Source organism: Bubalus kerabau, chromosome 12, assembly GCF_029407905.1.
Source record: "Bubalus kerabau isolate K-KA32 ecotype Philippines breed swamp buffalo chromosome 12, PCC_UOA_SB_1v2, whole genome shotgun sequence".
Taxonomy (NCBI): Eukaryota; Metazoa; Chordata; class Mammalia; order Artiodactyla; family Bovidae; genus Bubalus; species Bubalus kerabau.
Window position 1 is genome coordinate 52,517,829 of NC_073635.1, and position 15,957 is coordinate 52,533,785.

General features: G+C 47.1%; 2 protein-coding genes across 2 annotated transcripts in view; one reads left to right on the top strand and one right to left on the bottom strand.

The window, feature by feature from the left end:
* Nucleotides 1-268: 268 nt before the first annotated feature.
* On the bottom strand, nucleotides 269-2,625 carry KCTD12 (potassium channel tetramerization domain containing 12). Its single transcript, XM_055542682.1, has one exon. It carries the CDS (start codon nucleotides 2,229-2,231, stop codon nucleotides 1,251-1,253), a length of 981 nt encoding a protein of 326 aa, XP_055398657.1. The 5' UTR covers nucleotides 2,232-2,625; the 3' UTR covers nucleotides 269-1,250.
* Nucleotides 2,230-15,957, top strand: part of ACOD1 (aconitate decarboxylase 1) — a 72,607-nt gene continuing 58,879 nt past the window's right edge. Inside the window, exons 1-3 of the mRNA XM_055541900.1 lie at nucleotides 2,230-2,240; nucleotides 2,691-2,799; nucleotides 3,091-3,240. Coding sequence (XP_055397875.1) covers nucleotides 2,230-2,240; nucleotides 2,691-2,799; nucleotides 3,091-3,240 — 270 coding nt within the window. The remainder of the gene's footprint in view (nucleotides 2,241-2,690; nucleotides 2,800-3,090; nucleotides 3,241-15,957) is intronic.

The window sequence follows — 15,957 nt, forward strand, 5'->3', positions numbered from 1 at the left end:
AAAAGTTCAAAAACTAAAACCCTACTGGGTAACTCTTTGGTTAGGTTATATAAGTATCAGCAACTTCTAAGTTTAGGACTCAAAACAGTTAGTTCAATCAACTGCCAGGCAAGAGGAGATCTGTGATTGATCTTTACAAAACACTCTGCTTGTTTCTTGCCTGCTATTTTGTAAATGTGCATGTACTCAGACGGATGGTACAAACTTCCAACTGTCAACAATAAATGAGTATATCTGCTACCCCCCTTTCCCACCCCTCTTACCCTTCTCCTTCCTCCCTCCCCACCCTACCCCCTAAGTCTTAAGAGCTAAGGTACTACTGCCTTTCACTGCAAGAATACGGGCTTTCCTAACACCCACGACGTGCGTTACCACCCAGCTCCGTTTACAGTCACAGCAGTGCTTGGTGACCTGGGCTGTCATGCTCTCTTTCCCCGTCTTGCCAATAAAGGCTGCCTTGTCAAGCCGTCGAAAACCAAGGGCTTCGGGCGCTGAGCCCAGGAGAAAGGGTGCCTCCTCAGGCAGGAGGGGAACTTCCCGCAAGTTTAAGCCACAGGCGAAGATCTTTAAATCGGCACGGAAACCAGAGGCTCCTCCGTAGAGCCAGCACGAGATTCTTCTACTTCTACCTGTAACCGTTCCGAACTTTCTTCACGTGTAGTCACTGAACTACCTCCGCACTGAACTCATTCCGGCTCGGCTCCGGAGTCCTCCGTTCAGACTTCTAAAACTCTACCTTTAAAGAAGGTCAAAAGACTGCGTAATGAATGACCTTTCGAAACTAAACTATTCCCAGAATGCTACCAAGTCTCCTAAACCGCGAGTGAGTCATCAGGGCTTTGAGAAGACTTCAAGGAATCTTCTATACAAGTGGACTGGGTCCAATCAGGGTCGGAACAATTCAGTCATTCACGGCTACTCTGTGGCTTTGTGGCCACACTGCCCCACCCCCCACTAGATCCAGACTGAAGGACAACTCGAGAGGAGGGTTGGTTTGGGGTCGGGGACAGAGGAAACATGGGGTGGAGGGGTACGTCTGGGCTCTCTTTCAGTGGGGTCCGGAGAAGACGAAGAAGCCTATAGGATCTGCGGCTGCAGCCTGTAAAGTGAGGGGGCAGTGGGTCTACGGGAGGTGGGGAACGGGAGAACGCGAGAACGTGGTGGGTCGGAGGGGGAATCTAGAGTCCCCTCCAGGGCAAAAAGGAGAGGAGGGAACAGGCGCGCTGGAGTCGCCAGGGGGAGCGGGGAGCTCACTCCCTGCAGAAGACGTACTCGGTGTAGCTAGTCCAGATCTTGTCCTCGCTCTGGTCGGTGCTGCCGGCGAAGGCGCAGGTGCCCGTGGAACTGCACGCCACCATGTGGAAGCCCGACTCGGACAGCTTGTCGAAGGCCTGCTCCAGGAAGTTGAACTTGAGGTAATAGCGCGAGGTGTAGCGCTCCGGGGGCCGGTCGGGGTCCCGGCTCTCGTTCAGGGTGTCCCCGAACACCTCCTTGGCCAGCGACGTCTTGCCGCACACGGTGATGCGCGCCACTCGCCGGAACTTGGCGTCTGCCTGCGCATCCCGCCCGATCGTGTAGGAGCCGCGGTAGCCGATGGTGATGTAGCCCGAGCGCCGGCTACCGTCCAACGACTGGGACGGCGTAAGCAGCGGGCCCGCCGCGCCCCCGGATGGGCTGCGGCTAGCAAGCTCCAGCGTGGGCGACGGCGCCCCGGCCGAGGCGCCCTCCTGCTGCTCCGGCTCGGCGGAGCCGAGCGGCAGCAGATCGTCGCCTAGCGAGCCCTCCTTCTGCACCCCGCGCCGGGAGTGCGGCGGCGGCGGTCCGGGGCCGGGCTGCTGGGGCGCCCCGAGGCGGCGCACGAGCTCGGGCAGCTCGAAGTACTCTGCCTCGCGCTGCAGCCGGCTGCGCTCGGGGAAGTAGTCAGGCAGCACAAGCTGCAAGTCCCGCAGGTAATCCAAGATGTAGCGGAAGAGGAAGCCGTCTCGGTCCAGAAAGAAGCGGCCTTTGCTGTCCCGGGCTAGCTCTTGCGGCTGCTGCTGCGTGAACATGCGCCAGAGCAGCGAGTCGGGCACCGACACCACCGTGCAGCGCCGGGTCACATACACCTGGCCCCCCACGTTCAGCTCCACGATGTCGGGGAAGAGTGGCGGCTCCGCCGAGGACGACGAGGAGCCGCTGCCGCCGCCGCCACCCCCGTTGGGTAATCCACGAGTGCTGTCGGCTAGAGCCATGGCCAAGAGGTGACCGGGGCCGCCGCCGCTGCCGCCGCCTTTCTCGGACACTCGCTCAGCCCTGCGCCCTGGCTGCCGCCGAGAGCCGCGCGGAGCCGAGCGCACGAAGCGAGCGCGCCTCTGTGCGCCCCCGCGAGCCCCGCTGCGCTCCGCCCGCCTCGCCCGCGCGCTCCAGGGGAGTGCCGGGTGGAAGTCGGCGCGCCGCTTAAGTAGAGCCGCCCGCCCGGGCGCCGCGGCGCGCAGGAGGCGGGGGCGGCTGCGGAGCGGCGGAGCCTCGCTCCCCCGGCGGGAGGGGGTGGTGGAGCGGGGAATCGATTTGCATCTTAAACGCTGACGCCGCGGCCGGCGGCTGGCTCCACCCCGGCTCGCGCACAGCCCGGGGGCCCCGACTTCCCTACTGCCCCGTCGCCCCGCACTCTAACGCCTTCCCGCTCCCGCCCAACTTTCTTCCTCCTCCAGAGTGGAAGGTCCTGGACCCGGCTCCTGGGGAAGAGGAGCCTTCTTTGGAGGGGCACTCCGGTGCGCCTGCTTCTCTCCTAACTGCACCCGGGGACTGCGGAAGAAGCATGTAAACTTTCCAGTTCCCCCAACCCAGGGAGTGGGAGTGCCTTGGCCACCCCTCTCCCCCGGAAACAAGCCGCTTGAACACTGGTACTGTGGCGCCATAAACACACCGGTCGTCGCGTCGCTGAAAGTTCTAGAGAGAAACCAAAAAATCTGGAGAGGTGGTGGGGCCGCCCCCAGCCCTTAGGCAGCTAGATTTTGTTCGCGTGTACGAGTAGCCTCGAAAAAAAATCCTGGAAACAAAAAGCTAACTTCGGTATCCTGCTCTCCCGTAATTTGTTTTCCGGGCCAAAAGGCAAACTCATTAGTTAGGAGACCTCAGAACTGCAGGAAACGGGCTGAAATAGCAGAGAGGGACTTCGGGGCAAGTTCCCTTCTGAGTGGCCGTCGCGGTCTCCTCCCCGCTTACCCTCCCCTTCGAGGCCAGGTTGAAAAGGCGTACAAGGTGAGGCCTAAGGGAAAGCCCCGTCTCCGGGGCCCTCTCAGCACCGGGTGAACGGCTCTGTGCACTCGGAGAGTTTGAAGATCTAACTGAATTTAGAAAACCTACCTTTCAAGTTCGGTTCAGTTCAGTTCAGTCGCTCAGTCGTGTCCGACTCTTTGCGACCCCATGAATCTCAGCACGCCAGGCCTCCCTGCCCATCAAATTTCAAACCCTGCGTCTTTATTCTCGCAGAGGTCCTTGCGCCCCTGCCCTCCCGCAGGCCCGGGTCATTCCCTGCAGCCCTTTCCGAGTTCCCTCTAGTCTCAAGGTCCTTGTGCATTTGAAGGCCTTCTCTAAACCTCATTTGGTCTTGTAACTCCTACCCACTTCACAATGCAGCACACAAGTCTCCTCCGGGAAGCCTTCCCTGACTTCTCAGGCGAGTGGGTCTCGGGTGGCTCCGTCCATGTACCCTAAGGCCCAACACAACATGAAATTTCACATTTCTGAGTGATTATCAGATTTCTGACTTTGGCAGATACAGTGCTCCTGACCACTGCAGAAAAAGGACAGAAGAGAGGCTAGCGAAGGAGGTGTTCTTTTTGTTGTTCAGTGGCTAGGTGATGTCAGGTTCTTGGTGACCTCATGGACTGGAGCACTGCCAGGCTCCTCTGTCCTTCACTATCTCCCAGAGTTTGCTCAAACTTATGTCCATTGTGTTGTAATACTATCTAACCATCTCATCCTCTGTCCTCCCCTTCTCCTGCCTTCAATCTTTCCCAGCATCAGGGTCTTTTCCAATGAGCTGGCTCTGCATCAGATGCCCAAAGTATGAAAGCTTCAACTTCAGCATGTCCTTCCCATGAATATTCAGGGTTGATTTCTTTTAGGATAGATTGGTTTGATCTCCTTGCAGTCCAAGGGACTCTCAAGAGTCTTCTCCAACACCACAGTTTGAAAACATCAGTTCTTCGGCGCTCAGCCTTCTTTATGGTTCAGCTCTCACATCCATACATGACCACTGGAAAAACCATAGCTTTGATTATATAGACCTTTGCTGGCAAATCATGAAGTCAGTGGATATTTGTTGTGCGCGGATATTTGCTGTGCACCAGCTGTTTGGCTGCACCCGGTAGAAGAATGCAAGGTTGAATATGCTCCAAAGAGCTTTCAGTGTAGCTGGGTAGGCCAGAGTTAGAAGTCTGAGCAGTTTATCAGATCAATGTGAAGCACAGACTGTCAATCAGTATAAATCAGGCAAGATCTTTGTTCTTGATTATAATGTTTCCCCTTTTGTGTAACTACCCACTGAGCTTTACAGTCTCCTCACGGATAAGTGTCATTTTTACTTTGAAATGTTTATGTCTGCTGAACAATTATCTCATTCATATCAGTGTGCTGAAATAAGATCAAGCCCCAAATCAGCTCACTTAATTGCAAGGACAGATTCTGATACTGAATATATTTGACCACTCTCTTTTTGTTTGTTCTTGGGTATAAATTATAGCTGACACAGAAGTTCCAAGTTCCAGTGCTGATTTTCTAGAGCTGTGCTCTTTGTTAAATCAGTGTCAAACCCCGAAAGAAACCAGTCTATTTTTTGTAAATCCAAGAAAAGCCGCCTTTGTATCAATTCTGTACATATTTTTGTATCATTTCTTTGTTCATCATCTTATCAGCAAATCCTGTCAGTTCTGCCCTCAGAATTCTTCCAGGCTGTTAATGTTTCACCACTTCCCAGCTACCACCTGGGACCAAGTCACCCACTGGACTCCTAACTGCTTCCACCTTTGCCTCCTACAGTCTTTTATCACCAGAACCAAGAGGGATCTGTTTACCTAAGTCAGATCATGTCAATGTCCAGAGCCCCTCACTGGCTTCTCATCTCACCAAAGAGCAAGAACCAAAGTCCTTTCATTGCTTACAATACTGTACTAGATCGAAGCTGCCCCACTAGGACCTCTCAGACCAGCATGCGTGCTAAGCTTCAGTAATGTCCGACTCTTTGTGACCCAATGAACTGTAGCCCACCAGGCTCCTCTGTCCATGGGATTCTCCAGGCAAGAATACTGGAGTGGGTTGCCATGCCCTCCTCCAGGGATCTTTAGACCCAGGGATACAACCCAGGTCTCTTACGTCTCCTGCTTTGGCAGTTGGGTTCTTTACCTCTAGCGCCACCTGGGCAACCCTCTTAGAGCCCTTGCCATTTTCCCATGAACTCTTGCTTTAACTTGGTGGCTCAGATGGTAAAGAATCTGCCTGCAATGCAGGAGACCCAGGTTGAAATAGGAAATGGTAACCCACTCCAGTATTCTTGCCTGGAAAATTCCATGGACTGAGGAGCCTGGTGGGCTGCAGTCCATGGGGTCACAAAGAGTTGGATACCACTGAAGCAACTTAGCACACAGGAGGGGCTACACTTCCTGCTTGCTTTAACCAGATTACCCTCTACTCCCCCTACTGTTGGCTCAGGGCCTTTGCACTTCCTGCTCTTTTTCCCTTCTTATCTTCCTCATCTTGTTCAGGTGTCTCCCTTCTCATCTTCTCCAGGTCTCTGCAGCAAGACCTTCCTTTGATCACCCCACTTAAGCGGCACAACCCCACCCAGGCAGAATCATGTACCCTGCTTTATTTGTTTGCTGTTTGTTTCCCTACATTAGAATATAAAGTCCAAGAGATTAAAAATTGGGATTTGCTTGATTCAGCACCACATCCCCAGCGCCTGGAACAGAACTGGCATATAATAGACATTGGATAACTAAGTGTTTCTCACTTGTTTATTCCACCAATGTTTATTAAAGGTCTGCTACTATGTTCCAGACAACATGTTTTTAAAAAAAAAAAAATCTCTGCTCTCTGGGGGCTTACAGACCTGTGAGGGAGACAGATAATAAGTAAATAGATGAGTATATCTACTTCAGGTAGCAATAAATGCCATGAAGAAAATAAAAATGTGAAATGAGATAGAGGGACTGGTTGGTGAAATAAGTTCTGGGATACTACAGCAGATGAGAATATACATATGTATCTGTGAAGAGCCAACTCATTGGAAAAGCCCCTAATGTTGGGAAAGATTGAAGGAAGGAGGAGAAGGGGGCAACAAAGGATGAGATGGTTGGATGACATGACCGACTCCATGGACATGGGTTTGAGCAAACTCTGGAGATAGTGAAGGACAGGGAAGACAGGCGTGCTGCAGTCCGTGTGGTCACAAAGAGTGGGACATGACTGAGCTACTGAACAACAACAACACTGTATACAGACTGGCTGGGAGTCTCTCCAGGAGAGTGGCATTTGAGCTGAATAATAAGAGAGACAGCCATGGGAAGTTCTGAAGGAAGGGCATTTCAGGCAGAGGGCAGAGCAAGGGAAAGGAGTCTGGGTTAGGAATGAGCTTGGTATGTCTCGCAGTGGAAGCTTGTCTGCTGTATCATCTTCATGTATCCTGTGATCGCCAGAGTACTCTTGAAGAGACAGGACAAGCTCACATGTGAGCGATAACTGTATATGCCCAGACATCTTCATTCTCCATCACTTCACACATTCATCTGTCAGACGCTGGCCCACTGTACAAAGTCATTGGGATTTCCTTACAGAAGTCTCGGTTGTGCATAAGAGGAATAATAATGAATGAAACGGGTGATACCAGACTGAAGAAATAATTTTCTGGTTAATTTTGTAATGTTCTGTTTCCTGTCTACTGGTTGGTGTCATGAAATTCAAGAGGAAATAAAATAGGGAACTTTAATGCTGGGACTTAATGGGCTGGGTGTTTACAGAGGAGGGGAGGGCCATAACTCTTTAGGCTCTTCAGTAGATTAAATATGCTTAATTGTCAGAGGGTAAGGAAAGTTCAGACGGTAGAGAATCTGCCTGCAATGCAGGAGACCTGGGTTCGATCCCTGGGTTTTGGGAAGATCCCCTGGAGAAGGGAATGCCTACCCATTTCAGTATTCTTGCCTGGAGAATCCCATGGACAGAGGAGCCCGATGGGCTATACAGTCCGTGGGGTTGCAAAGAATCTGACATGACTGAGCAACTAACACTTTCACTTTTCAAGGGTAGATTTGGGAAGCCACTAGCTCTGCATCTCGTCTCAATCCAGTTTCTAGTGATGGATGCATTAATGGCAATTGTTTCTTTTCAAGTGACTGTACTTTTCTATATAAGAGATGGAGCTCTGTCCTTTCATCCTGAGATGTAGGGTATTGGCTACATCCTTGTACCTACTTTCTCATCTGATTTGTATCTCTTCCCCACTTATTGCCTTTTCTTCCAACCAGCTTCCCACCCCCAGTGCACACAGTAAATATTCTGGACACCAAAGAGTTGAGAAAAGAATGAAGAAGATTAAGAGAAATGTAAAATTAAAAAGGGAGGAAGAACTGGGGTGAAATGAAGTGAGTGCCTCTGAGGACTGAATAAATGTAATATATGTGAAAACGATCTGTAAGCTGTAAAGCACCATTCAAGTGTCAGAATCAGAATTTTCTACTGCCTATCAAGATTGACAAGTCTACTCAATAAATACTGAATGAATAAATGAATGGCAAAAACATGAAAATGAATGCTGTGAGGAAAGAAGGGAAGAGACAGAATCAGAAATTGTCCCAAACAAATGTTTAGCTTATTCATCATCTTCCCAATACAAGTGAATCTTATCTGTACGCAGGCTTTAAAAATCATTGATTTTTTTGTATACAGGGAGAGGAAAGAATGAGATTCAGAGAGATTAAATATCATTAAGCTTAAGGAACTAGGGGATAAAATGATCTCAATAAATAACTTGTAAAAGATATGCCAATAACTAATTTTAAAAATTAGAGAGTGAAATTGTTCTATGAGGAACACTGCCGAAATATTAGGTTGAGACAGTAGAGAAAATCACAACATCATGATTATATGTTTTATACTTGAGAACCAGAGAAACAAAAAACAATTTGGAAATTTTTTAATTTTAATTTTTGTATCCTTATAGACAGTTTTGAAGCTTTTCTAGGAAATAAGTAATAATATGATAGCATTTATATAGTACTTACTATGTGCCAGCCCTGTTGATAGAACTATATGTGTATTAGTACATTTAATCTTCACGATAACTCTATGGTGTTGGTACTATTACCGCCTGATTTTTATTTTTTTTTTATTTTATTTTCTTTTTAAACTTTACATAATTGTATTAGTTTTGCCAAACATCAAAATGAATCCACCACAGGTATACATGTGTTCCCCATCCTGAACCCTCCTCCCTCCTCCCTCCCCATACCATCCCTCTGGGTCGTCCCAGTACACCAGCCCCAAGCATCCAGTATCGTGCATCGAACCTGGACTGAATGGCATTAAAACATGTAAAATATCATGTATGAAACGAGTTACCGCCTGATTTTTAAAAGATCATGAGTGCAAATAAGTGGTGGAGCTGGGATTTGAACCCAGACAGTCTAACTTTAGAATCTGTGCTTTTAAACAATGCATGTGTATATAACTGTATATATATAAACACATCTATGAATGCTTTATATGTAGGAAAGAAATAGGTTCTATGATTCTCCCACTTTACAGATGATGAAGCCAAGGCAAAGAGAGGTTAGGCAATGTGACCAAGACAATGCAGCCATTTAGCCCTGCTCAGAGCAAGAATGGTGGAGAAGGCGATGGCACCCCACTCCAGTACTCTTGCCTGGAAAATCCCACGGACGGAGAAGCCTGGTAGGCTGCAGTCCATGGGGTTGCTAAGAGTCGGACATGACTGAGTGACCTCACTTTCACTTTTCACTTTCATGCATTGGAGAAGGAAATGGCAACCCACTCCAGTGTTCTTGCCTGGAGAATCCCAGGGACGGGGGAGCCTGGTGGGCTGCCGTCTATGGGGTCGCACAGAGTCGGACTCGACTGAAGCGACTTAGCAGCAGCAGCAGAGCAAGAATGGTGTTCTTTTTTTTTTTAATGATTTTATTTATTTATTTGTGGCTACGCTGTGTCTTCGTTGCTGTACATGGGTTTTCTCTAGTTGTGGCGAGCGGGGGGCTACTCTCTAGGTGCACAGGGCTCTCATTGCGGTGGCTTCTCTTGTTTCAGAGCGTGGGCTCTCGGGTGCACGGGCTTCAGTAGCAGCTTCCGGGCTCTAGGACGTAGGCTCAGTCGTTAGGCTGCACCGATTTTATTGCTTCACAGCATGTCAGATCTTCTGGGGCCAGGGATCACGCCTACATTAGCAGGAAGAATCCTTACCACTAAGCCACCATGGAAGCCCAGGAATGGTATTCTAATGTCCATGGGCTTCTGATCTACAGCAGAGGTCCCCAGCCCTGGGAGTTGTGGACAAGTATAGGTCTGTTGTCTGTTAGGAACCAGATCACACAGCAGGAGGTGAGTGGCTGGCAAACAGGCAAAGCTTCATCTGCATTTACAGCTCTCCCCATCATTTGTATTACCCACCTGAGCTTCACCTCCTGTCAGATCAGTGGTGGCATTAGATTTTGGTAGGGGTGCAAGCCCTCCTGTGAACTGTGCATGAGAGGGATCTAGGTTGCTCACTCCTTATGAGAATCTAATGCCTGAGGATCTGAGGTGGAGCTGAGGTGGTGATGCTAGCACTGGGGAACAGCTGCTACTGAGTCCCATCGCCCCTGGAGTCAACCGTTCAGTCACAGGAAAACATCTGGGCTCCCACTGATTCTGCATTATGATAAGTTGTATAATTGTTTCCTTATATATCACAACGTAATACTAATAGAAAGGAAGTGCACAATAAATGTAATGATCCTGAAACCATCCCCCTCCCCAGTCCACAGAAACATTATCTTCCACAAAACTGGCCCCTGGTGCCAAAAAGGTTGGGAACCACTGATTTACAGGATCGGTAACCAGAAACTCAAAGTAGCTGCTGAGAAAGAACTAGGAATTAGGAAGGAGTTCAATCCCTGGCTCTCGTTTCTCCTTCTATCAATGGCCAAACCCTGACTCAAGTAGGAATCTGCAGGGACACATTGAGCCCACAGACAGAATGGACACTCTTGTCCTACTCGTCACCCAACTGAGTCCTACACATGATAAGTATGATTTTATTTCTGGCTATATGAAATATCGTTATGGTTTGCAAAGAACCAGATTTATAGTATGTTTATTCAGCCTTATTCTGATCTCATTTACTCTGGACAAGGATAAAGCGAGTCCATGGTAATTGTTGAGATCTAGGTTCCAATATTCAAAAGCAAGTAGTATCCACTGCTCTTCCGGGGCTTGTAAAGTTGAACAAACATATTCTACTTATGGTGTTAGATGTCAAACTGAGCACAAAAATAACTGGACCTCACACACATGGGTGAGGCTGGAATTACCATCAATGATGTTCCATATGAATCTGAAGGCTTTGGTTTCAAATTGTGACCTGAAACTTAGAGGTTAATTATAAATGAGTTGTCACATTCTGTTCTAGTGCTTCACTGTCTTGAGGGCTTTCATATTGTCATGATGATCACAATTTCAGGAGGTGTTATTCAACAGCGTCACACATGAAGAAAGAAGCTCGGAAAGGTTAGGTGACTGACATTGTTCTCAGGTATGCAAATGGTGCCTTTCGGGAAGCTGGGATACAGTCCTGGGATGCAAACGGATGCTTCCTGACTCCACATACAGTGCTCTTCAAACCCCTTAGCAGCCTTATCAAATCTACTCCATGCAATACCCCCAGTGAAGGCTGGCATTCAAAATAATCACCTTGAGGACTCTAGGCTTCTTTGAGACATGTCTGAATCACCCACCATTTTTAGCATATCTGTTTAGGAATTTTCTTCAGGACTAGTTTACCTAAAAACCTTATTTCATTCATTTACACTGATGCCAAATTTGGGGGTTGATTACTTCTTAAAAGGCTGTAATACAGGGCACAACACTTCAGGACACACCTACATGCCTGAGAATAATCAGGACAAAGCCAGTTTTCATGAGTGTGAAACTAAGGCAATGAGTATCAGGTATTCACCTTTTGACATTGGGTTTTAAAGATCTTATCCCTGCAATTCACTTGTCTGCTGAATAGCACTGAGTTTAGGTTACTCAGAAAGAAGAAAGGCTGACTCAACTTCCAAGACTTTAATATGTGGTTCCAGAAAGTCTGCATGTTTCACTGTGAGGCTTGGACAAGTGGACAAGCGAGACCATAATGGGCAACTGCTTGTGTAATTGTAAGATCATTTGTTTGATATAACTAAGGGGGAAAAACACCTTTCTCCAGTTTGCTTTCCAGAAATATGTATAATATTTCACAGTAGGGAAATGGCCTCAAACTATGCTAAGCTTTGTTTAATTCATTTATTTATGCATTGGCTGTGCTGGGTCTTCGTTGCTGCACATGGGCTTTCTCTAGTTGCAGAGAGCGGGGGCTACTCTTCCTTGTGGTCCTCGGGCTTCTTATCAGAAAGACAGTGGCAGCCACATTCCCCAGTGCTAGCATCACAACCTCAGCAGTGGTGGCTTCTCTTGTTGCAGAGCACAGGCTCTAGACACAGGCTTCAGTAGTTGCAGCACATGGGCTCAACAGTTCTGGCTCGCAGGCTGTAGAGCATGGGCTCAGTAGTTCTGATGCATGAGCTTAGTTGCTTCACGGCATGTGGAATCTTCCTGGACCAGGGATCAAACCCGTGTCCCCTGCACTAGCAGGCGGATTCTTACCTACTGCACCACCAGGGAAGTCCTCATGCTAAACTTTAAATTTATATTACTTAATATGATTTGTATTTAGAGTATAGATGAGAAAATTATACACTTTGGAGTTGAATGAACTTGTATTCTTCTTCTGGCCTTGTTACTTAAAATCCAAGATATGGAGTGAAGTTATTTAAATATTCTGAACTTTAGATCTTAACACCTACTTCATCAGACTCTTGTGAAATTAAATGAGGTGATGGAAAGCATTTCACTGCACGCTCTCCAGCACATAATGGACACATCATAAACTAAGTTTTTTTCTGCCTGCACCTTCCCAACCCCCGGTTTCCATTGACTTCTGTAACCAGTTTCTTGTCGAGTGTGCTTTCTTTGCTCTCTTCCTAGTTTCTTTTCTCTTTTTCTTGAATGACATCTCTTGGGTACTATCTATAATGGACTAGGGTCAATGACATTTCATCTGCAGTGCCTCATTCTTTCCAGTAGTCATTTCTAGCAAAATTTGCTATTTGGTTGGAAGATGTAGTAAAAATCTAGACAGCTCGGAACTCTCCATTTCAGAGCTTATTTCTCATCCCAGTATTTGCATCTCAAGTGACACTTATCAACATAGCTTAGTTTTGCTGTTGTTGTTAGGTCACTAAGTCATGTCCAACTCTTTTGTGACCCCATGGACTGTAGCCCGCCAGGCTTCTCTGTCTGTGGAATTTCCCAGGCAAGTATACTGGAGTGGGTAGCCATTTCCTTCTCCAGGGGATCTTCGGCACCCAGGAATTCAACCAGTGTCTCCTTCATTGCAAGTGGAGTCTTTACTGCTGAGCTACCAAGGAAGCCCAGCTTAATTTTATCTCTAACTAGAAGTCCAGCCATTGGCAACACCCAGGAGATAAAGTCTAGGTAGAATTAGGCAGAAGTGATATAAGTAGGGGCCTTAAAAAAATTTTCAGATGTCATTAGAATTTTATGAATGTAATTTCCTCCAGGAATTGAGGAAGATCCAAGACTAAAGAAGGTAGAGCTGTAAGAATGCCATCTCAGAGGGCAACTATGGTGTTTCCCTGTAGTTTCCAGGTTGGGATGAGGCAAGAGAAAGACATACATGCAGACTGCATCACTGCAGCAGAGATTACCAGAAGAAATATCAACAGTGCAGGGGACGTTAAGCTCCTCTTTATGTTGTATTCAACTTTCCTTCAAGTATTATGAATTAACAGTATGTGTTCAGTTACTCAGTCCTGTCTGACTCTTTGCAACCCACGCTTCTTGTCCATGGGATCTCCCAGGCAAGAATACTGGAGTGGGGTGCCATTTCCTCCTCCAGAGGATCTTCCTAACATAGGGATCGAACCCGCATCTCTTCCATCTCCTGCCTTGGCAAGTGGATTCTTTACCACTAACGCCACTTGGGAAGCCCTGTGAAGTAACTGCCTTGTGCCTAAGCTTCCTGGAAGTCATGGATGACCCATAATCTGTAAGGAAGTATGAAATATCAAAGCAACTGGCCAGTAATGGCCGGAGCCATCAGGAGTTCCATATGTCACACGTCACATCATAGGGAGGGACGTTAACTTCCTTATCGGTCAGTTTTCTCTGAAGAAACAGAACCAATAGGATAGAGATAGTTGTATATAGTTATAGCTATATCTATTAAATGATAGATATAAGAGAGAGAGGTTGATTAATTTTAAAGAATTGGCTTGCATAATTATGGGGGTTGGTAAGTCTGATGTCTGTAGGACAAACCAGCTGGCTGCAAATTCAGACAAGAGTTGAAGTTGCAGTCTTAAGTAAAATCTGTAGGGCAGGCAGGGAGGCTGGCAGGCAGGATTTCTATGCTACGTTGACATGGAATTCCTTCTTCTCTGGGATATCTCAGGTTTTGACATGGAATTCCTTCTTCTCTGGGATATCTCAGTTTTTTAGGTTCTTATGGGCTTTAGCTGACTGCATGAGGCCCATCTGCATCATCAAGGATAATCTACTTAAAGCTAACTAATTGTAAGTATTGATATTGTCTCCAAGAATATCTTTGCAACATATAGACTAGTGTTTGACCAAACAGCTGGGCACCATAGTCTAGTCTAGCTACATTGACACATAAAATTAACCATCATAATTTCCAAACAGCGTTTTATTGGAAGTGAAACTTAATGTCTTCTGAGGAAAGATGCCTGTTCGTCAGCAAGAAGCCATAGTCTCATAAGCTATAAAGAACTGATACTACACTCATGTTTAGTGTAAGAGCCTGTGTGGTTACAAGTTTAGTCTTCTTAGTCCCCCTGTACTTAGGATCAAGTTTTAGTCAGCCTTGTGGAGTCCAGGATGTTTTTAACAGAGGAGCTATAATAGTTGCACTCTCAGCTTCCACTCCAGGGTGTGGAAGAGACCCTCCGTTGTATTTGTCATACCATGAGCAGAGATAAACTAGCTGTTTAGGATACACTGGCATCAGGGACATAAAAGAAGACATAAATAGAGAATATCTTCACTCATTAATGAAGATATTCTTTATTTATGAATCTACTATGTATCACAATAAACTAGAGATGTGGAAAATTCTGAATGAGATGAGAACACCAGACCACCTGACCTGCCTCTTGAGAAACCTATATGTAGGTCAGAAAGCAATAGTTAGAACTGGACATGGAACAACAGACTGGTTCCAAATAGGAAAAGGAGTACGTCAAGGCTGTATATTGTCACCCTGCTTATTTAACTTCTATGCAGGGAAATACTGGGCTGGAAGAAGCACAAGCTGGAATCAAGATCACCAGGAGAAATATCAATAACCTCAGATATGCAGATGACACCACCCTTATGGCAGAAAGTGAAGAGGAACTAAAAAGCCTCTTGATGAAAGTGAAAAAGGAGAGTGAAAAGGTTGGCCTAAAGCTCAACATTCAGAAAATTAAGAGCATGGCATCCGGTCCCATCACTTCATGGCAAATAGATGGGAAAACAGTGGAAACAGTGTCAGTCTTTATTTTGGGGGGCTCCAAATCACTGTAGATGGTGATTGCAGCCATGAAATTAAAAGACACTTACTCCTTGGAAGGAAAGTTATAACCAACCTAGATAGCATATTCGGAGAAGGCAATGGCACCCCACTCCACTACTCTTGCCTGGAAAATCCCATGGACGGAGGAGCCTGGTGGACTGCAGACCATGGGGGTCACTGGGAGTCGGACACAACTGAAGCGATGCAGCAGCAGCAGCAGATAGCATATTCAAAAGCAGAGACATTACTTTGCCAACAAAGGTCCGTCTAGTCAAGGCTATGGTTTTTCCAGTGGTCATGTATGGATGTGAGAGTTGGACTGTGAAGAAAGCTAAGCACCGAAGAATTGATGCTTTTGAACTGTGGTGATGGAGAAGACTCTTGAGAGTCCCTTGGACTGCAAGGAGATCCAACCAGTCCATTCTAAAGGAGATCAGTCCTGGGCGTTCACTGGAAGGACTAATGCTAAAGCTGAAACTCCAGTACTTTGGCCACCTCATGCAAAGAGTTGACTCATTGGAAAAGACCCTGATTCTGGGAGGGATTGGGAGCAAGAGGAGAAGGGGATGACTGAGGATGAGATGGCTGGATGGCATCACTGACTCAATGGACATGAGTTTGAGTAAACTCCGGGAGTTGGTGATGGACAGGGAGGCCTGGCGTGCTGCTATTCATGGGGTCACAAAGAGTCAGACATGACTGAGCAACTGAACTGAACTGAACTATGTATCATTTATGAATGATTCTGTTAAAAAAAGACATGAAACAATCATAGAAGAAGAAAGAATTTTCTAACTAAACTGACAATGCCTGCATTCTTTACAAAATTCACCTTTCCCTCCCCCTACAGCTATCTTCCCCGATGGCACAGCAGGTAAAGAATCTGCCTGCAATGCAGGAGACACAGAAGACTTAGGTTCGATCCCTGGGTCAAGAAGATCCTCTGGAGGAGGAAATGGCAATCCACTCCAGCACTCTTGCTTGAAAAATCCCATGAACAAAGGAGCCTGACAGGCTACAGCCAATGGGATCGCAAAAGAGTCGGACATGACTGAGCACTTACATGGCATAGC

What these genes read in the sequence shown, in the direction of transcription:
- KCTD12 (XM_055542682.1), bottom strand. Translation starts at nt 2,231, where the DNA reads ATGGCTCTAGCCGACAGCACTCGTGGATTACCCAACGGGGGTGGCGGC.